Source organism: Chamaea fasciata, unplaced genomic scaffold, assembly GCF_029207755.1.
Source record: "Chamaea fasciata isolate MVZ Bird 193981 ecotype frontalis unplaced genomic scaffold, bChaFas1.0.hap1 SCAF_2, whole genome shotgun sequence".
NCBI lineage: Eukaryota > Metazoa > Chordata > Aves > Passeriformes > Sylviidae > Chamaea > Chamaea fasciata.
The window spans coordinates 16,359,895-16,383,200 of NW_027094087.1; the positions used below are offsets into that span (position 1 = coordinate 16,359,895).

Here is a 23,306-nt window from a genome sequence, read left to right on the forward strand (position 1 = left end):
TAATGAATTAAAAGTCTTGGTCTCACCACATTTTGCTGCTTAATAATGCCTGTGACAGAAGGATTTTTTCCTCCCTGAAGTGTGACAGCATCATAATCCCTCATTCCTGGCAAGGAGAGGAAGGAAAAGCAGAATTTTGGAGAAAAGTGGAAAAGGGTTATCTTTTGGGACTGCAAAGCCCATGGGAAGTGCAGGTAGCAGCATGTTGTCCTGACAGCTGTCTCAGCTTCTCAGACCTTGTCAGTTTGTTGCTATGCAGCAGGTGCAGCCTTTTCTTTTATTGAAGCTTTACTCCATAAAGGCAACGACAAGCCAAAGCAGTGGCTGGCCCTGGATTATACAAGTGCAGACACTCCGCTAAGTGAGGTAAGGCAACAGGTGTGAAAAAAATCCATAGAGCTGTAACAGCATTTAATCTGAGTTCTGCTGCAGGTTTTTTTACAGAGGAACAGCAGCCAGCCAGCCAGCTCTACAGGCAATTGTTGGGAAGATGAGAGCTGCTCATTAAATCTCATTTAGTTCCAGGTTGCTCACTCAGTCTCATTTTTGTCTACAGTGATACTGTTCTTCATTCATGGAGAAAGCATGTGGGAAATTGAGGGCAATTGGTCTGTATGGTTCCTAATATCATTTTGTTTGCACACAGGCTTCTTCCATCCCTCTCTGTTCTCTGTGATTGCATTTTGTGATGAAGAGTTTGAAGATTTCGCAAAAAAAAAAGATAACAGGGGAAATGCTGTGTATAAAGATGAGGTTTCTCTTTTCTGAATTAGAATAAAATGAAAACTTTCTTTTGTGTTTCAATAGAATTCAACATTTCTTACTGAAAGGGTATTGATTTTTGCCCTCACAGAGTAGATGGTTAAAAGAGTTAATTTAAAAACATTGTACACCACAGAGTATGTGATTGGGATAAAATAACAGTCTTGTAGCAATATTGTTATGGCAAGTTTAAAAACTCTAGCAGAATGTATCCTTTTAATTTCTTAGGCTATGATGTGAAATGTGAAGTATGCTTTTACTTGAGATAGTCAATGTCAGGGAAAGTGTACAAACAGCACAGAACAATAAACAGCCTTGTTTTAAGGATTTGCTTATAATTCAAAATCTCTTCATTCTGAGGTGTTTGTTTCTTTACCTTGTTTTGGGAAGTAAGGAAGGGAAATGTTAGAGAATTTTGTGTTGGTAATTCTGCTATATTTCAAAAACAATGAGATGTCTCAGATGAAGTGGGGGTGGAGAAGAGATCAAGAATGCTCAGAAGGTAAAAATTACTTACTCTGATGCAATGCACTTCAAAATAAAATATTTCAGTTGACTCCAAGGGTCTTTTCCTGAATCTAAAACATTCATGACTGCTATTTATTTGGCTTTTCTTTGCCTCTGCTCCTTGGATAACAGTTCCATTTTTGTGCGTCTTGAATATTAGTAATGGGGAATTAAGAGCAATCCCTGATATCCTGTTTATACTAGCAGAAGGAGACACTTTCTGCTTCAAATAAAATTTATTCAAAGTAAGGATTTTAGATTATTTGTTGTTATTGTAAGAAAAGATTATGCACTTCAAATAACAAGTAACCATATCACTCTGCTAGCTAAATATCAACAGAGACAAAGCAAATAAACAAGAAATGCTGAAATTGATGGACCCAATGCAAGTGTGATCCTCTTCCACTGATTGCATCGCAATGATGCCAGAGAAATGTTTGTTTCACTTGTGCACCACTAAAGAAGATTATACTCCTGAAATAGTGTTCTGTTCTATTGACTTTTTGAGACTGCCAAATAATTCAGTATGCATTAGAATGACTTGGTAGAATTTTCGTGCTATACAATCACTACTTTATTGAAAAACTGCAAGACTATTGATTTAGGAAACTGGGTCTTGTTTTCACTTGCTAAATGCTCTGTTGTCTGCTGACAATGAATTAGTAAATTCATTTTTCTGTGTTTTCCTGATGAATTTGGTTTCTAATTCCTGAAGAAGTTTTTATGGTAATTTAAAAGCATAATAGTCCACATATTTGGTATGAATAGAGTGTGTGCTGGATAGCAATCCAGAGTCCTAAAATAATTTCTTTATGGGCAGATCTTTTGAATGCCCACTGACTTCACATTCTCCACACATGGTGCTAATCAGAAGATTGGTATCTTTGAATTTTAGCAGCTTTGTGCTAGATAATCAAAGGGATTGATTGCATTCAGCTATTCAATGGAGTTTAACCAAAACTGTTTATTCAAAAGGTTAAATATACATAGTAGAGCTCAGAGTAAAACTTTTCAGGACACAGAGATGTTTTAATTACACTATCAGAGATCAAAAGTAGCTAGTTCTTTTGTTGTTCAACAATTCTTTAGTGCCATATTTGAAATGAACTAGCAGTTTTCTTAATGGACAGGGTTTCATCACAGTAAACCACTTTTTGGAATTGATGGTCTCAGAAGAAAGACGGAGGACTGAGTAAGGTCTCAACCCAGAAGCCAAGTTCATGCAGACAGAGCCCTACACCTGCACAGGCTTCCACTGAAGAATCACCACCAAGGTTTGGAGACCCCATGAATTTTTTGTCATGAAGTGTGTGACTTGCCTGCACAGTTGGACTGGGGGAGTATGGGTGGAAGCTAGGAGGATGAGTGCCTCCTCATTGACACCATGTGGAGTGGTGTGAACAGTTCCAATCACAGGGCAGGCTTGGGGTCATGTTACTCTCAGCTCCCCACCCCTTCTTCCTTCTTCACCTTCAGAACCAGGCAGCATTGCCACGAGTCAAGGCTTGCTGAAGGGGCAATGGCAGGGAGCAAGCAGGTGAGAAGAGAGGCAGCTTCCTTTGCCATCGTTCTTTCTAATCTATAAATAGCAAATATAAAAGCAGTTTCTGCACTGAATTTCACTTAAATCCTTTTTAAATGGAAAAGTGAAATGGCACTCCCTTGACTTTGATTCTAAACATTGCTTAGCTAGAATGGAAAAGGCAGCTGTGAATGCATGAAAAGCATTAAAACTCATTTGTTGAGTGATGTCACGTGCTCTGTAATAAATATATTTTTTGGATTATTGCAGCTGGAACAAACAAGTAAAAGCATTGACTCAAGTGCCCACATGATCACCACCGCCAGGGTACCTGCTGATAAGCCAGTACGAATTGCCTTCAGCCTTAATGATTCTCCAGGTACAGTTTAATTTATGGAGTAAAACAAGATGCTTTTAAATTTAGACCGCAACTGCTCTTAAATTTTACAGTGTTTAGTGTTTACAATATCAAACATAGTCCAGTGTAATGGCTGGATTTTTTTTCCTGAGTGGTAGCATGTGATCCGTTTTTCTGTCTGATAACTTCTAATGTTCCATTAACAATTTCATTAGACTAAACTCACTAGATTGACAGTTTCGATCTTTACTTCCTTTCAGTGGTTTGTGAAATGCAATTAGGACTGTAACTAACTGTCAAATTTACCTGCATGTGCAGTATGTCTGATTTTGTGAAACTGTAAAACAAGAAAAGTAAAAGGACAAATTTGCATGATCCTAGAGCAGGAAGAGATGGTTTCCAGGGGGAAGGTTGGAAAGTGCCACACATGTCCAGCTTGGTGAAAGGTTTCAGGAAACATGTGCCTCACATGGCATGTTCTCTGAGACAGCAATCGCAATTTCATTGATGTTTATCCTATCAGCTTGTGCTGAGGGAGTATTAATTTCCCCAAACATACTGTGTATACACATGGATCCTTTGGAGTAGATAAATATTATTAGTTAGCACCTTCAACATTATTAAGGAGAGCTGTTGTCAAACAGGGAAAGTCAAAATGAAATAAATCAAAGGGGAAGCTGAAAAGCATCCAAAAAAAGTTGGCTGTTGCTTTTGCTACAGGTGAGTGCCTGGAGTCAGGGCTGAGACATGTTTATGGCATGAGATATAAGGACAACTGAAACCTATGCTGCTGAGTGCTTCATGGGACACTGTGCATTGTAGGATAATGTGTGAGGTCACTGCCTGTGGTTTGTGTGGATAGGATCTCAGCTTGGATGCAATTTTCTATTTTAAAAATATTTTAGAATGTGCATTATTTTTCCTAGCTAATTGTTGTGTCCTATTGATTTTCAGCTACAATATTGAAATACAATGTCATTCCCTAAGCAAGGGAATTAAAACCCAAACATCTTCATATATTATTGAAGCTAACTTTCAAATCATAAAGATGAGCAACAAAGAAAGATTGGGACAAGGAATATAAAGAAACACATGATAAACTATGTGCCCTCTTTCATAAATTAAAAAAACCTGGTAATTACATTTTTATTACAGAAAACAGTAAGGAATCATTCACTTCTTTCAAGACACGGTCACATGGTAAATTTCTTGCAGGAATTATGCAAGAAATATACCTATATACCTACACAAGTAAGTCTTGAAGAGAGATGTAAAGGAAAGGGGAACACTCTTACAAATTATGAAAAAAGAATGCTAATGTGAGACACTGAAAGCAAGTCAGGGAAAGCTGAGACCATGGGAAAATCAAAGAGAGCAGAGCGGTTTGTGACAAGAGACGGCAGTAGGAAATGACAAGGTTGTGAATAGCTTGGAAGAAGGGGACATGAAAGGCAGGAAGTCTAGCTTCCTTAACATTGCATCATATTTTATTTTTTACTTTTTAAATCCTGCTAATAATTCCAGCCTCTCTATGTTTACAGAAATAAACTCAATTAGAGAAAGGTAATCTTTTTCTCCTACATATTGTTAAATTGTTCGAAATGTTTAAATTGTTAAAATTTTGAATCCTTTATTGTATATATACAGATGTTCCTGCAGTATGCAATCCAGAATCTTCATGAGTACCGATAAAAAAAACCAGAAACCAGCAGAGTTAGTGCCATGTTCCCCTGTTCATCACATCCCTTTGGGGGCCACCAGGAGGTCTAGAGTAACATTAATATTTTACTGTGTCATAAGAATTTCAAGGTTTTTATGTTAGATGTATTTCAAGAAGGCAAAAGAGATAAGTTTCTAATAGGTGTGAAAATCTCCACCAAGCCAAAGTTGATTCAAGAAAGTACAAACAAGTATTTAACACTTTTTTTTAAGATGAGCTACAAAAACATTCAACAGATAGACCTTTAGGTATTCCATAGCAGGTGCTTTTTTTTTTTTCCCCTTACTCTTTTATATTTTTTCACCTTTTTCTTCTCCTTGACGAGGATATTTGTTTGCAGTTCAAACAGGAGTTACCTGATGTGTGATAGTAGAGCATCAGCTGAAGCTCATGCACTGCTAGGATACACTAAGTTCTTGGCAAGGGCTAAGTGGTGAGGAAATCTCTCGACTTAAGCTTTTCCTTAAATTCTACCCACTTGAAAGGCACAGTGGCACATTTCACCAAGAAAGGCTGCATTCTCCTTCCGGGGTCTGTGCAACTGCTTACTTGGAGGAACTGACAGCATAACTGGATATAAAAAGAGGAAATGGAATGTTTCTTCTGGGTGCCGATTATCTCACTGGCTAGGATTGTAACCAAGCAGTGGGTGTGAGGAGCAGTGAAAGGAAAAACTACTCTCAGCTCATGAGAAGAAATTACTTTGTGTTAACTGACCTACAAGACCAGAGCTGGCTTATTCTGAGGGTAAAAGAAATAATGTGTGTAACATTATTTGTCAGTCAACACCTGATGACTGAAATTCTGGCCAGCTTTGTGAGGTATTTTTAATGTGAAAGTAGAGTAACCAGTTCCTTAAAAGTCTCAGGAGCAGCTCATCTGTGGGTGCTATATAAGAAGACAGTTTTATTGTGCATCTCTTATTCCTGTATATATAAATGTCTATGTTTGGCTCTTTAACTTAAGTTCACTAACATTTCCCGGGGTGTGTCCGCACACTGTCTCAACAGTTTGACTTAAGGTACCATTTGAAAGTAATGAATTTGGAAGCATACAATTTCAACCTACCTTACACCACTTGGAAACTAATGCAGCTTGAACTGAATGTGGTGTTCCAAGATTCAAATAAGTGTTCCAAAGTTCAAAATTCATTGTGGTTTGTCAGCATCAATTTCATTTAACCATTCAAATGGTTACAATTTGAATTTAACTATTCAAATAAATTCAATATGTCCTAACTTTTATCAATCTTACAAATACATGAACTTCATGGAATTTAGACAGCAGGGTTTATTTTGTGTAATAGTTCAAAGGGAAGATTTATTGGTTCATATCTCTTCACCTTGCCTCCTAGAATAAAAGCTTGAATCTAGCTGAGTAGTTCTGCTCATAGTATGTGGTGATAAATGACTGGGTCTGAAACTGTTAGTAAGTTCTTTAATTTGAAATTAGTCTACCTCTGACAGCGCTTTCCAGAAAAATCACTGACAACAAAGGCAAAACATACATCTTCTAATGAACCTGACAGTGGAACAGAGTGATATTTTTGCAAGCATAGCAAAATTGCTTATTTTACTCCTCTTTAAGCTCATTATCCTAGTGATTACAAGGAACTTTTTGCTTTTCTAGTTATCATGCAAGACTGTTTTGCAGTGGTTGCTTCTTCAAAAGCAACCTTCAAATTCCTACCCCACCCTCATATTTGTTGTAATGGCCACAGAGGTTTTCCAGCACATTGATTGACAACCAGTGAGGATTGCTAAAATATATGGCTAAAATTTACAGAGCTAATTTCCTAAACTACATACAACCTACAGGGCTTGGTTCGTGGGGAATTAGGAAATCAAGTGAGATACCCTCAAAGGGACATTGATCTGAGGATGGTTAGGCTTGAGTGAAGGTATATGAAATAGAAGGATTTTGCTCTTACCTCTTCTGTTATGGACTGTTTCTACTTTTGGAAGGTCCACAACTCTTAGTATTGAGCAAGCCTTCACATCCTATTCCTGGGTGGGGCAGTGACCGTTCCGCACTATTTTACGAGTGAGGTAACTGCGAGGTTGTGTAAGGTCGTGTCAGGCAGGGCTGTGAATAGAAGCCCTGGAGCTCCACAGAGCAGTGCCAAGTCGCAGTCACTTAGCCACACAGCCTTCCAGGATGAAACTGATGAGTCCATGCTTGTCTGTCAGTATCCAGGCCCAGAATGGCTGGATCTCACAGCCCTCCCAGGGCCAAGACTGGACCCTGACAGGCAGTTTGCTGTTTGCACTGTTGTTGGGGCAAGGTGTGGTGCTTGCTGTTCAGTTTGAGCACTTTTCCTGTGCAAGGGCTGATCAACTTACAGGATAGCAACCTACTTATGTTACCAATTTAATTCTTTAATTTAGAAGGAAGAGATCTGAATACATTGGCCCACACATGTGGGAGAAAAATAGTAGGACCTGACTGTATAATTAAATACTGGATCGTAACTCAGTTACTGAAGGAAGCAGAGCTGTGATTGGCACTTCCTAAGTTTCAAGTGCTTGATTTAGCAACCTTAATGTACTTTCAACACATTAAATTCTTAATTTTATTCCTGTCTTAGTGAAGATCATAGAGAAACTAATTTTCAAGATTATACTGCAAGTGAATCAGATGTTGTTCTTGAAGGATTTGCTGCCTTTAGCTCACAGTTCAGTTAAATGGAACAGCCGTATAGTAAAAAATTTGGGTATTACACTTCATTGTGACAGACATTGTGTCAATCAGACAGCAACATGTGAAGGATTTCTCTCATTTGACTACATGATAGAGCTCTGGGATATTGGAATCTCCAGAAGGCCAGAACATGATTAAATAAGTGAAGCTTTCCAGAAATCAAGCTTCATTCTCAAAATGTGCCACTTCAGCATGTATTAGCTGCCTCAGGGCTAATAGTGAGCTTTATGTGCAAAGACAGTCAGTGTTGAGTTCGGATGCTCTTTGTTACAAATAACAGTTTTCAGCAGCAAGTCAAGCGAGCATGTGAACCTGATGAAACAAACATGAAAATCACATGATTTCATGCACATGAACTGAGTCTCGGGTTAAAAACACATGGGTTTTAATCAGGGTACAGGTCTTTAGGGCATTTTAAAATACAGAACTTCAAAATTAGATTTGGGATCTATGGGAAATCAGGAAATGCTACTCATTTAGAAATCATGTTACAGATATATTAACTTAGGTGGCTGGAATGAAATCCCTGATCTGATTCTTTCACATCACATGATAGTGCTATTGAGTTTGCTGGCCATAATATGCACATGTACGTTTTTCCTTCTTTCTTATTTCCTTTTGACCAACATCTTGACTCATTTTCAGGTGCAGTAAGTTACTGTCTCTGATTTTTAAATATATTTTTATTTTAAATGAAATAGGTTTTCAACATCTAGCTTGAATTACAAATAATTTTTCTTTATGTGTTTCTTCATAGTGACTAAAGGGATGAGATGCTGTTTGTAGCTGGTGAAGAATCAGTCTAGATATTTTAGGGATTTGTGGCACAGAAAAGCCACTAACTCTATTATAAAAGTGGTTTTTGATTGTATGAGTGATTCCTTATAATAATCTAGATATTAAGTAAAAATTTATAATTAATTGAGAAAAGGGGAAAAAGAGGTATTTCAGACTTTTGTTTTCTAGTTAAGGAGAGGTAGAATAGAAAATAACAAACACAGATCAGGAGATAGTTCTGAGAATGTTTTGATCTTCAGAATAATTTCATTGGCGTTTCAGACATTTCTTGTATCTGATTTTCAGAGTCAATAGATTTTTAAGGCAAGAAGTCAATGTGATTTAGACTGGTATTCTGCATGTAATGGGAATAGCAATTCTTCAGAAAAAAATGCAAGAGTTTGTATCTTTCCTCTTGACTTCCTGAAAAGATCCTCAAAAAAGTTTTAGGGGGCAAATGACTGCTTTCATTTGCTTTCCCCTTGTGTGGAATTTAAGTTTTCATTAGTACCAAGTGATTTTTTATTGTTATTTTTGTGATTGTTACTTTGACAACAGTAAAATAAAGACTGATCTGGGGCAATCATTTATTTCACTAAAAGCTGTGGGGAAAGCCTTTTGTTGATCTTTTTGTGAAAAACAAGATTGCAGTTAGCAATGCAAATTTCTATTAATTTCTGTAAACTAAATTCTTCAGCTGAAGTTCTCAAAAGAGCCTAAGAATATTAGGAGCTCAGGATAATTTCAAAACGCTGAAATCTGTAGCATTTCTTGATGATGTTCTGCACATCAGATGATGATTTAAACAAGTCTTAAACTAATATTACTAAAAAAACCCACCATAGCAGCTGTTCAATGGATGCTAGGGCAAGCCTGTTATAAAATGTACTATGGTATGTCATAATGGTTAGGATACCAGTACATTCTATTTTTAGTACCATTGACTCAGTCACTTGAGTTCAAAAAATAAGCAGGGAACATCTGTTTATTGGAAGGATTTCCTCTACATTAATTTCTCTCTCTATTCCATCCTTTATAAAGTACTTCCAAATTTTTAAACTGTTCCTTTTTGGAGTATGATCCAATTTATTTTCCAATATTCTGATACTGCAGTAATTTTATTTTTTTTATTAATAGCTGATGCTGTGAAAATGTAATTACTGTCTGATGTTTCTTCAAAATTTTTTAATCATTTGGAGTGTTGCTGTTGCTCTGTTTTTCTGAATTTTGAAGGTGTTCAAGATCCCTCCATAAAGCTACTGTACCAAAGATTGTACTGCTGGAATTGCCAAAACAAATAGCAGTTTAACTGCCATCCATGACTCTGGTCCAATATCTCTGTCAGAATATTTAACAGCTATTCAGCCAAATACTTGTAGAGCAGCTGTAGCCCTAGTCAGACTGAGTCTTATTCTGTCCTTTCTTTTAGCCTTGCCATATGATTCATCTTTCTTCTTTTAGAATATTAGTCTATTTATATATTGCAGAAGAAAGCAAGAGCAAATGAAAGATAAACACTTGCATATTAGCATGATACAATTCTATACAATTAAAGAAATTTAAGTGTTTTCCAGAATGGACATGCTTGGCATATGCTGTGAAGAAAGAAGGGGGACACTCACATGATATGGGTATGACTTTTTGACAATGCTAGCGAGACAACTACTCCATGAAAATACAGGAACTTCACTTTGTTTCCTGAGGAAGTTCAAGAGCTTTTGCTTTTTATCACTATATATTTTTTTCCTTCTCTGAGCATCTCTTCCCAGAGACTGCCCAACTCTAGCTATGTTATTGAGTAAGGCCCTGACCATGTGTTAGCTGGTGTGTTTATTTTTCATAGGATAAGATGACTTATTTCACTTTTTCCCCCCAACCTCCTTTGCTGTATAACCACAGAGGCCAGGAGAAAGAAAGATCAAATATTTGACAAATAATTTAGATCCTAGTCTGTACTCTTTTAGAATCCTGGTTTGATATGAGGTCCTCTTGATCTTGTTGGGGTTTTGTTGCTGTGTTCAAGTCTACAAGTACACAGCAGGTTGCAGGATCTGAACTGTGTTATCGATTTTCTCCTATAAAAGCCATCCTTATTTAATTTTGACCCCTTACAAATAACTGACTGTAAGCTAATAGTAACACTATCTTCACCTCCCATAACCTGTAGTAAGATGAATAAACAGTCGTCATAACCCAATGCAAAACTGAGAGTGTGAAAGTCACTGAGAAAGAAATATTGCACTGGCGCTACCAAGTGTGATTCATGTTTCTGATCTCAGTCCAGCTACTAGTGGTCAGGTGTCCACATCACAACCCTGACGTAACTGGCACAATCTGTCCCACTTTTGCTGGAAGCCTGTACTAAAAATAAATTAAAAAACCCCCAAACAAATAAATAAAAACAGAACTTGGTTTGTTTTCATGATTGAACTAACTCTAGCTAATAAGGATTGTGATTGACAAGTTAAAGTCCTTTAAGGCAGTCCTTTACTTCGCAGTGTAATGAAGAGAGCTCAGGAAGAAAAACAGTTTAGATTTATTTGTTTTGTTAAATTTTCGCATGTTCTACTGGACTAACTGTTTTGTTTCTTAATCACTGCAATGCAGAATAAACTTTCTGTATTTCCAGGATGTAAACTTATCTTATTACCAACCCACTAGTATTTTCAAGAATTCTACTGAGGTATCTCAAGTGTAAAAGATAAGATATGGAGGTGTTTTCAGGATCTCGATTTTACTGTCCATATATGCAATATAGAACTTCATCAAACAGGTTACTTGAAATGCCTTCTTTGGTAGACAATGACTTTTAACATCATGTTCACCTTTTAGATGATGCTTCCCCTGAAAACTTCTCTTTGGGATTTCCAGAACTAGATCAGCAGCTGCAGGTAAACTTTTCTTCTCTTATGACAGTCCTACTTTACATTCACTGTATTTGTTGTTGTAAAAAGCCTCTGGTTGTTAGACTATTGTGGAAGTTTTTAGTGGTGCTTTTCTAGCCTATTAAATAAGATAATACATTTAATAAGATTGTATATATCTGTAGAAGAAAACATTGTCTTTTCAAGATCTACAGAAAATTTTTAGTCCAACTGCAGGGAATTACTATTTTAACAATCTTGCCTGCTTTTAAGATTTTCTATGCAATTCCTGCAGTGCTGCTGCACTGCAATGAAGAGAATTCTTGTTCAATTGATGGGAGAAGGAATGAGATGGGCATTGTACATTCTAATGCCTTCAGGCTGTGCTATGACTGATATCATTAGTTTTCTCATAACCATTCCAAGAGAATCCTTTGGTGACCAGTCTGATTTGTCAGCATAGGATGATGGGCCCCCAATATACTGGACAGTGAGCAGTTGATGGCAACTCCATGGTTCACCAGGCACAAAGTCAGTTCTGCATCCAGGGATTATTTCCCTTTCCTCTGTGGTGGTTCTGGAGTGTTTGCTGGCTTTTGTAGACTACTTCAGATCATCTGTTTTCCCAGACACATTTACACTTCCTCTGATATTTCACTACGAAGGCAGTTGTTTCCTGACTGTAAATTGAAATAGGCATCAGTAGACCATTCATTGTCCAATAATGTTGTCTTTCCTGTACCCATCAACTTGTGAGACAACACAGGAGGGCTGCTGACTTCAAGGCCTGACACTTCTGTCCTGCTGCTCCCATCAAAAGGATGACTGAGAAAGGAATGGAGGATGACAGACTCTTCCTGCTCTATCCTTCTCATCCTGAGGACATGGGCAGGTTCTTTAGGCATAAGTAGGAATTAATAACACCTTAAGATTTGGGACAAAAGGAACCGGGTAGTATGCTAACCTCTTTATTCAACTAACCTTCCAGTGCAGCACACATGATTGGTGTTTTTTTTCCTTAGAAGAATTCAATTTGAGAAAAGCAATCATATTTCATGGCTGAAGCACTGAATTGAAAGTAAAGAACTTGCATTTTGTTTCCAACTCTCTCGGTGACACATTGCCTAATCCTAGAGTTGCTTCATCCCTCTGTTCATCTCTGAAATTAAGTTAATAATTTTTATCTTTTTTGTTAAAGAGCATTAAGACCAGTGGGTGAGGATTGCTCTGAAAGAACAAAGTATGATTATTATTGCTGCTGTTGATACATGCAAAATTACTATCATTACATATAAGTACTCTGCAGGACAAGTGATGATTTTTTTTATTAGGACTTTTATGATTTTACATTTCTGGAACCTGTAATATACTCTAAATATGGAATTTCATGATAGGCTGAAAATGCTCCTCTGGGAGCATTCAAGTGTGCTGGATGGATAATAGCCCTTCAGTAAAAGTTTTTAAGCGCACACTAGCACAATCCAACTAAGTGTATCCAATTGGTCTGTTAAGTACTTGACATTTGTTTCAAGAAAACCTTCCTTTATTCTCATGATCTCAGTATGATAACAAATTCAAAGAAACAATCAAAGGCTTTGATTCATGTAATGTTCTTTTTATTATCCTTCATAAACTCTCTTGGTAATATCAGGGTAGCTGAAAGGATAATTTGTTAGAACTACCTGTCTGATTCAACCACTTAAAAGTATAAAATTTGTGGTAGGACTTCATCCTTTAGCTTTTCAAGCTTATGTGCATATTTATATTCCAATGCCTTTATGTTCATCCAAGGGCAGTGAAGTCAATACAGGGTTCTGAGCTGATGCAGAGGTAATATTGCATTCAAATTTAGCAATAAAAACTTGAATTTCCTTGTTTTTGTCAATCTGGATCACAGCTTCATGTGATAACTCTTTAATGTAATTACAATATTCTTAATCTGCTTTAAAATTTCAAACAAACAATAACTGTTACAAAGTCATCATTTACGTTGTTACATTTCTTATTAATTCTGGTTTTTTCAATTGCTACAATCTAGCTGGGGTTTGTCAGAACTGTATGGCATGTGCTTGCAATTCATGCCAGCTTTGAAACAGGTAGCTCCTGCATTACAAAAACAAGTAACATGGGCTTCACCAGGACCTGAAGAAGTAGTGAATGATGGTGTCCCTTGTCATTCCATCCATGCTTTTTTCTGTCCCAAAGTGCATTAATAGAGAGCACACACATTTACATGACATTTACAGTGTTGTGTAAATGAACCTTTTAATCAACTGTGGTAATAGCAGCCTGAAATGCTTGAATTTGTAAGAATGCTGGTACATATGTTCATAATAAAAATATCATATCTTAGAGCCACAAGATTTTTGTCAGTGTGCCATAAATACAGTCAAAACCATTTGAATTTTATTTAAAGAAGCAAATTATAAATGCAAGTTATGTGGCTATATAGTAATAGGCACCTTAAAAAAAGTAATAACTTTACAGATTTCAAGCATACAAAGGAAAATTTTGAAACCTGTTTTTAAAACAAACAAACAAAAAGCCTAAATTAGCTGATTTTTAAGCTGGATTTTGAAAGCAGCTTGAAAGCTATGTATGTAAGTTCAGCGAGTCACTTGGAAAATTAGAGCCTTAGAATTCTATGCACGCAGGCAGCAGTCCACAGCCTGAGTACCAAGTAATTTGCACCTCTGTTTTAGGCTTCAAGCCCTTGTCCTCCTATGTTAGGCCTTGGCAGAGAACTTGGCTATTTGAGCAGAATTACCTGGTGGTCCCACTTTTCCTTCCACAATCCTTCCATATTTGTTCCCTGGGCAGCAGAATCAGATGGCAGGGCAAAGTTCAGTGCAGCCTCCCCTTGGCAGGGTAACAAACTCTGATGTCCAAGCACCCAGCTCTACAGAGGTGGTGGTAGGATTGCCTGGAGGGAATGTCTTCCTAGAAGATTTAGAGATAAAGCTAATTCTCTATAAGGACTCTTACTAAACGACAGTCCTAGTTGCAGCTTCTTTCTGAAGAATAAAAATGATCAGTCTGTGTGTTCTGATGTACCAGCTAGCTTCAGACTAACATGTTTTATTTTCAAATTACTTTTGAGTGTAACATTTTTCTACCCATTCCAAGAAGCAATTTGTAAGAAAATAACTCAGCTACTATAAATCAAAATTGATATGTGGTCAACCAGACATGAAAGCCCTTTATGTGAGAACAGATCAATTTAAGCTATATTTACAGCTTTATTATTAAACACCCCACACACACACACACACACTAAAAATAACTTCCTGCTAAGTTATCAGTGAAACAAAACTCATACTATTAAACTTCTTGCTTTCAATTCCTTTTGTCTGCAGTATTGTAAATGATTCTCTTCTCACTGATGAGCAATACCTGCTTACTTTGGCTTTGGTGTTTTTGCCCCCCTCCTGTGTGTGCCATGTGGTGGGTAGTGCAGGAGGGGTAGGCTGGTTACACCTGTCTCTGTCACTGGGAAACTTTATCCTTTGCTTTGTGTAACAACTGGATGGGTCTTTGGAAGGCACTTCCTTGATTAGCTGTGTAGTGACCCCTCTGACAGACACTTTACTACAGGTTATCTGCTGTATTTAGAAACATACATCAGCATCCAAGGCCTTGTTGTTCAGGTCACTGAGTGGAGAGGAGGATATCTAGTGTTAAGTGCCTGCATTACTATGCCCTGTATGTTGCCTGTCCCGTTCCAACACTTCCTGTGACTTGCTCAGTTCATCTCTCTGTTCTCTGTCTAAGTCTTTATTCCAGCTGAGAGCTTGGTCCTGAAGAGGAAAGAACACAAGCCACATATATATACACAGGGTGTTCTGAAATTCTTTATCTTTCAAAACCAGATGCGGCTCTGAGCAACCTGGTCTAGTGGAAGGTGTCCCTGGCAGGGGGTTGGAACAAGGTGATCTTTAAAGTCCTTTCCAACACAAAACAATTCAGTGGTTCTGTGGTCTCATGAAATTGTGAGCTTTTGAGAGATATTTATGTATTTTGTGTCACAAATCTTTGTAGTTAGATGACTATAAAATAGCTGCAACAGAGAAAAAGCTCCAACCATTTATAACATCAGTTCTTTAAGTCAAAGGATAGTTATTCTTGTTTAAGTGAAGAATGCTCCTATATAAGAAGTAATGGAAATGTTAGGAAGGGGCAGTGTGTTGTGTGTGATATATCCATTTAGCAGAAACCTTGTTTACTCTGCAACTCTAATTGCTTCTACTGAGTGCCAGGATTCTTGTTAGACACATAAATTTATTTTCAAGGAAGTTTAAAAGCATACTGTGTTTTTAAAGAGGATGCTGGATTTTTTTTTTACTATGTATTGATTCCATGAGAATTCCTAGAGCAGTGTGTTGCTCTATAATTAGGTTTGATTGCCTATGAACTTGATATGTCTCCTGTAATGCTGCTGTGATAACTTTGGTCTTAGATTATGTAAGACCATTTTATGCATGTATGTTAACATGTAAGCATGTTCACCAGGTGAGAGCAACATATTAAGGTTAGAAAAGAATGGAAAATCTCCCAGGAAGGAGAGCAAAACTCACAATTACTCTCATCCAGGTGACCTGAATTGTTTGGAGTAAAGAGAACTGTTTACTTTCATAGTAAAACTGAACTAGACTAGATCTATCCTAGGATGGGTATCTGAAACTGGTGGAAGAGTTCCAGTTGCACAACAAAAAGTAGCTGCAATGTGCCATTTTGCTTGGCACAATGCATTTTTTTCTGTCATAGAAGAGTGCACAAGGCCATATAGTGAACATAGGCCACATTAAAAATATTGGCATTGGATTTTCCAGTTTTCCAGAAGAGTTCCGCTGAAAGTTACCAAATTTACAAAAAGCAAGACCCCACTTTTTAATTAGATCAATGCTGAAGACTTCTGGACAAGTTCAAATGAGCTGGAAAAACTGCCTGATACTATTTTTTCTTGAAATTTCAACTTTTTCAGGAGAAAGTTTTTTTTTTTCACAGTTAAACAAACACATAAATGCAAATAAATTATGGTGAATTAAAAATCAACTGTTTTAAAGTTTTTGAACAGTTGAGTGGCACTATACAGTGCCACTATACAGCTTTTATGGACATGGAATGCTGATTTTCATATGGCAAGGCAAAAGAACTTGTCATGTGAGTGAAGCCAAAAAAAAAAACAAACCACAAAGCTGAAAACTTTCTGTGTCACTCCATCAAAGATTTTATTTCAACCTGCCTTAAAAAGCAGACAGAGAGGAGGCTATCCAGATGATTAGAGGAATCACCTCTCCTACAAGGGAAGCAGGTCCCTTCCAACCCAGACTGTTCTGTGATTTTCTGTTTCTTCATAACCTGCTTTTGCATGTCATCTTCCAACACCTTTCATATCTGGATTCTGAACAAAAGTCTAAATTAACAGTGCATATGTCTTGTAAAGGTCTACATATATATGTGCAGTTACAAGATGGTCTATAAAAGGATCTCTTAGTGTCTACCTGCTGAATTCTGTAGAACATTTGTCAATGTTACAGTGAGTTGCTCAACAAATAAAAGGAAAAAACAGACCTTGTTGAAAATCAGATATAATAGGACAGACCACCAGTATAATTTATAGCTGTAGCTTTCGTTCTAGCTTTATGAACAAAATCAGAGATTCTGCATGTGCATATTTTGCCAGCACAGGGAAATGAGAGTGGATGACAGGGAAGCCTGAAATAAACAGGATTAAAAGAAGCAACTGTTGCCATTAAATGTAACTTACTTTGGCAGGGGTATTTTTTCCTTGTCTAGCAGGTATGCTTTTGTTTCTATTAATTGATGGACAGGCAAGGTACTTCAGGCTCAAGCTGTCCTAAGAGGAAGTTTAAGTATGGCTGTTTGCTTCTGAGTGAAAAAAAAACCAACCATACTGACAATTGAACTTTATTAAGGCCTTCTGAAATTAGTCACCTCAGTAAACTAGCAATCTCGTAACATAAAAATATTATACAGGCTTCATGGAATGCCATTGGGCGTTCTGTACTGCAATATCTGTAGTACTTCCCATTGGAAGAACGGCCTCAGACATTTTAAAAAGTCCTTCCAGGTGGAATGGAGTTTTGTATCTCTCTTCCCATGTTATCGCAGTAGAAAGTGTTTGCTAAATAAGCCTATTTCATATCCTGCTGGCCAGAAATTACTCATGGATGCTGTAGATACTGTCTTTGGAACCTTTCTTAGAAGTTTCCAAATTACAGAGGAGCAAACCAAATTCTCCAGTTCTGGCTGCACTACCCCTGGAAGTGTTCAAGGCCAGGTTGGATGGGGCTTGCAGCAACTTGGTCTAGTGGAAGGTGTCCCTGCCCATGGCAAAGGGGCTAGAATTAGATGCTCTTGAACGTCCTTTCCAATCCAAACCACTCTATGATATGATCCAATGATTTTCTATCTTCTCATTTGAAAACATAATCACATTTCTGTTTTAAAGAAAAATATGCTAATAATTTAAAAGATTCTTGATATGGTGCTTCCTACCATCAGACAAATTGAAAAGAATTTTATGAACAGAAGTTAGTAAATGGATTGTATAATTTGTTTTAAGTTTAATTTTAGTGCTAAAATATCTGCGGAAGAAAAAAATGTCACTGAAGAGGAAACAATAATAGGAAGGGGTTTAAAAGTCAGCAACTGGCTCTAAGTGAGACTTAGATACTTAGTTTCAGCATGACTAGATAATTTTTAGCTCTCTCTATATATATCTTTTGAGTGGGAAGCTATAATATAGAAACTGAACACTGCTTTAATTTTTAAACTGCTTTAAACCAGCTAGATTAGCAGAAATTATATTGGAAGAAAATCCAAGGTGTTTTTTGCTTTGTTTTGTTTTGTTTTTCTTTTGAAGTATCACTGTTTTGGGGACTTTCCCCTTGGTACTGTTTGAAATTGTTTTATTGTGACGCACTTGTTGGTGGCTGATCTGGTAGATAGCAGAGATGCTGCTTTGGTTCATCCATGCATTCTTGGATTAGAGCATTGAGACTTCTATATTCAGTCTTGCTAAATTTATGCTTATTATTTAGGTGGCTGTACGAATGGTGCTATTGCTCATCCACATTGAAATGCAATTAAAAGCCCTTTTCTAGGGATTAGATTCATCAAGTATTGGGCTGCCCTTTCACTGGGTTCCCAAAATCTCCAAGATCAGGGAGAATGAAACAATGTGCAATGAAACAATTCTGCTGCAGCAGTTTTACATTTAGAGCATGGAATATGAGTATCTGTGTCAAAATTTCAGTGACGAATCACATACGAACTACAAGTACTTGCAAGCTCCATACATAAATTACATCTGTACTTCGGGTTATGGCTGAAGCCAGTTTATCCTGTCTCCTGAACAAAAATGTTCTTAATCTAAATTTCCAGTTTGGATAAAACAAAGGATTACAAGATCATAAATAGGAAAAGTCTGACCACTTGTGCTTTTCTTTTCCTAATGATGTCATTAAGGGAATATTATACTGCACAGAAAAGTCATGGTAGGACAGCAAGAAATGCAAAATAATCTACTAATATTGTGAAATGGAATTGGATGTTATTTAACTGGGCAGTAAAGAAGTATTTTGAGTGTTTTCTTTTACTTCAAACAGGTGGGTCCAGCATGCTGTTTGGAGTTCATTTACAGTCAATACATTCATGGCTAATAACTTAAAAATACTTTCTGAGAGTGTGATAACGAAAATATGACAGACAACCCTGAAGCCTGAATTAAGATGCATTCTTTTTTAAAGAGCAAAAAGCACCTACATTTAACCAAAATGTATTTTTAAGAATTTTGATGAAATTCACATAAGGAATCCTAGGACAGCTCCATTTTATTTGTCATATTTATTTTATTCAGTGTGCATTGAAAAAAGGTTGATCTTGCTGCAATGATGTCAGTTCCTGGTAATGTAAAGATGTATGTGATAGGTCTGACCAATGCATCAGCTTTAGCATTTGCATATCGCTCTAGCTGAAAAAGAAGGAGGTAAGGGAGAAAACCTTCTTTGAAAAATCTTCAGGGATATTTTGCAAAGCTGACAAGGAGAGTTCTGAAAATTCTCACCACGTTTGAAGTTTTACACATATGTTCGAAGTTTTACACATATTCTTATGCAGGAAACAGTTTGGGTTTTTTTCCTGTCATGAAAGGCCATCACTAGGAATAGTTGGCCATATACTGCAGTAAAGGAAAAAAAAATTATTTAGGTATTCTTGCAGGGATTTCGATAAATATTGTATCTTTCAAAATATGTGGGGTTTTAACTAATATTTCATTCAAAAAACAGTGGGTTTTTTTTCTTCTTCTCCTTTTTTTTTTAAAGCCTCTGCCTCCTTGTCATGATTCTAAGGAATCTATGCAGGTGTATAAACAGCACTGCAAAATAGCAGAAGAGTACCATGAGGTCAAGAAAGAAATTGCTCTGCTGGAAGAAAGAAAGTGAGTAACTGACCTATATTCTCTTTGTAAAACCCTGTTTGAAACATGAAGGTTTAACATTGTATTTTCTGACGTTATATACATATACACTTACATATGTATATACTTATTTATACATATATTATAATTGTGGCCTTCCAGTATCTGGAGGAAGCCTACAAGAAAGATGGAGAGAGATTATTTATAAGGGCCTTGGCAGGACAAGGGGAATGGCTACAAACTGACAGAGGGCAGGGTTAGATGGGATATTGGGAAGAAGTTCTTCCCTCTGAGGGTGGTGAGGCCCTGGCACAGGCTGCCCAGAAAAGCTTTGGCTGTGCCATCCCTGGAACAATAGTTCAAGGGGTGTTGTTCAAGGCCAGGTTGGATGGGGCCTGGAGCAACCTGGTCTGGTGGAAGATGTCCCCTGCCTGTGGCACAGGGTTGGAACTGGATTATCTTTGGGGGACCCTTCTAACCCAGGCCCCTCTATGATCCTATGATTTCATGCCTCTGCCTGATGGTCACAGTAGAGCACAAGTTGGCCATTGCTCTATAGAATCAACTGAGGCTACTAAGGGCTGTCACAGTTTTGGGCCATCAGCTTTGTGGATGTCCCTTAAAATGTTCACTGACAGCCTCCAGGTCACATAACAATCCAGTTCAGCTGTTGCAGGTTCCTTTTCAAATTTAGTTTTTTCAATAAATATTGCACACTTTAATGAAGAACAAAATGGATTCTCATTTAGGCTTAGAGTACATGACAGTATTAGTAAACATGTTTCTATGAGGTGCTTTGTTTTTGTATACACTGGTTCAACATACGTTGACATTTCAGGTGTTCATACCCAAAGTGAATAAGCTGGAGGCTTTTTTTTCTTGTCTATGATCTGTATTCATAGCCCTGTCATCTTTTGCTTGACTATTAAATAGCAAAGTGCACTCTGTGTCTGTCGGTCCCTTTCCACAAGAAACCTGAAAAAGAAATTCAGAGAGAGGCAGGAAAGTGAGTAGTGAAATCTCTGCCCAGCTGACCTTGCAGTTTAGCCAAGTTTGCATCCATGGGAATCTTCAGCTGCAGAAGCAAAATAATGGGAGGGAAACTATTGAAATCCTGTGGTCTTACAAGACAGCTAAAGAATCCAAACTATGCAGGGTAAGAAAGTGAGATGTCTTTATCCAGGTTGATGGCTATAGACACAATATGGTTACTTTTTGCCTAAAGTGTCAAAGCTAGTTGAAGCTTCCTACTGCGGATCCCCTTCCACTGAAGGATCTGTGTGGCACTCAGATGCTGACAGACTGGAACAAAAGCTAAAAAAGATGTCCAATGTCATGGGAGAATGCATTTTGCATTCAATTCATATTTGCAGTGTTTGCATTTGATTCACTATTAATTGAACTTGGCCAAGCAAAAGTAATTGGTATTTTTAAATAGATTAGAAGATAAGTAAATTTTTTTATAATTTGCAATGATTTTTCAAATTTGGTTGTCTGATATAAACTTCTTACATATGTATTTAGCGATCAATTTAGTGGAAACCATGTGTCTTTGACTACTCTGAAAATCCAAGTGCAATATAAAATACTGAATGATTGTTTAAGTGCTTGACTTTAGTTGTATAAATGCCAAAGGTAGCCTTCAATCATCTGGGTTTTAGAGTCTACTAATATAAATCCATTATTATTATTATTGGCACAACCTAATCAGTTATACCTATTTATGAAAAACACTTGGAGCCCATGAAAATGAGACATTCATGTATATTTTTGCACTTTGTGGAATAAAAAAAATTGCTCTTTGAATGCAATTTTTTTTATCTCTAAGTCTGTGGTACTAGCTAAATAAGAAATGGTTTGTTTCTTGAGAATGGCAGGTACATGCACAAAATTGTTTACCTGAACTCACAACTATCCTAATCAACCTCTGAACCCAGAGGTCAGCCTCTCAGTTGTGCTTATCCTGCATGAATTAAAGGGCTTCAGGCTGGCATTTTTCTTCATTGCACCAATGGATATCTACAGTGGAACAATGTCAGGAAGTTTGCACCACTGCTATCTTTGCTGAACCTGTTCTGGGAATTCCATGCCCCAGGAGATATATGTTATGAGTGGCTGTATAAGGCAACAAATGGAATTCTATTATTGAGATTCGTATGTACTTTCTAATTACATATTTGCAGCCTTGTGTTCACATGCTGTATAGCTGTGAAATGCTTAAACATGACAAATATCAGGTCAGCACCTTTCACACCTCCCATGTGTCTTAATCTGAAAAAGTGATCCTACAGCACTGGGATGTTTAATTTCCTAAAAGGTGGTGAAATGTGGTTGCCTGATTTTGAGGTTTTGTAGGCTGCAAGTGCCAACTGAAGATATTTTTTCTCCAGATATGGACTGTTTATGGCTCCTTCCTCCAGGCAGATGATCCATTTTGTAGTATTTTGGAGCAGGTCTCCCGAGACTGCCTTGCCCCATTGCATATCTTTCCTTTCTGTAGCAGTCTGTTTTTATTAAATCCTCCAGAAACTAATTACCACATGAAGTTTGGTTAAAATTGAAAGGTGTATTAGCAAGTTATTAGGACACAGGTAACTTTACACACATGTAAGCAAACAGACCTGAACATGACAGCCTTGATTTTTATCTAAAACTAGATAGAAAGGGAGTATAAGTGTGAAGGCAAAGGAGTATGCGAGAAGTAAAAGAGTGTTTTGCTCTCGTGTTCACGGATTTATGTCTAAAAACATTCTCAGGACTTAAAGTAAGAGAGTTAAAAGTATTTTAGGGGCTAGCATATACTGAATGAAGAGTGGATTATAATGGCTGGGGTGACATGTATGTTTTGCATTGTGTGTGTACATATATGTATATATATGTATATGTATAGATACACGTGTATATACTTACATATGTATATACTCACATATGCACCTTATAATTGTGGACTTTTGCTACCTGAAAGGAGGCTGCAAGAAAGATGGAGAGAGACTATGTACACAGGCATGTAGAGACAGGACAAGGCAGAATGGTTTTAAACTGATAGAGAGTAGGTTTGGACTGGATATTAAGAAGAAATTCTTCCCTGTAAAGATGTTGGGGCACTGGAAATGGTTGCCCAGACAGCCCTGGCTGCCCCATCACTGGAAATATTGAATATTACATTTTTAAAAGGGAAGAATGCTTTTGACTTGTCTAAAAAGTCTGATGAGATGCACAAGCTTTTAGCCTCAAAACCAATTACAATCAAATTGAAAACATGGAGTGTGCAGTTTTCTAAAATTTGCCCCTGCTGTGGGGTGTCTTCTTCTACATTTGAATTTGAATTTATGGAAATGAAGATTCCCAACTGTCTACAACACCTGCTATCTATTGTCTATTTCTCTTAAATATTATTTTGATAAAATGGACAATGATCAAATTGCATCCCTTGTAATGGGAACAAACAGCTTTTATAGTGTTTTTTCGGTGTACATTTTTACCAAAGGCAGTCACAAGTCCTGTTGGATGGTACCCTTGCCAGTGCTCCCAACTTCTCTCCACAGATCAATTCACCTGTGTCATTCCGATCTCACCTGGCAGTTTCTGTACCTGTGGTGCCTGCTGATAGTACACACAGAATGCTGATGGCTTTGACTGATGGGAAAAAAGCA

General features: G+C 37.3%; 1 protein-coding gene across 1 annotated transcript in view; it reads left to right on the top strand.

The window, feature by feature from the left end:
- Positions 1–2,611: 2,611 nt before the first annotated feature.
- MAP3K7CL (MAP3K7 C-terminal like) overlaps positions 2,612–23,306 on the top strand; it is a 29,926-nt gene continuing 9,231 nt past the window's right edge. Inside the window, 4 exon segments of the mRNA XM_066177337.1 lie at positions 2,612–2,806; positions 3,062–3,170; positions 11,179–11,237; positions 19,559–19,674. Of these exon segments, the coding sequence (XP_066033434.1) occupies positions 2,612–2,806; positions 3,062–3,170; positions 11,179–11,237; positions 19,559–19,674 (479 nt within the window).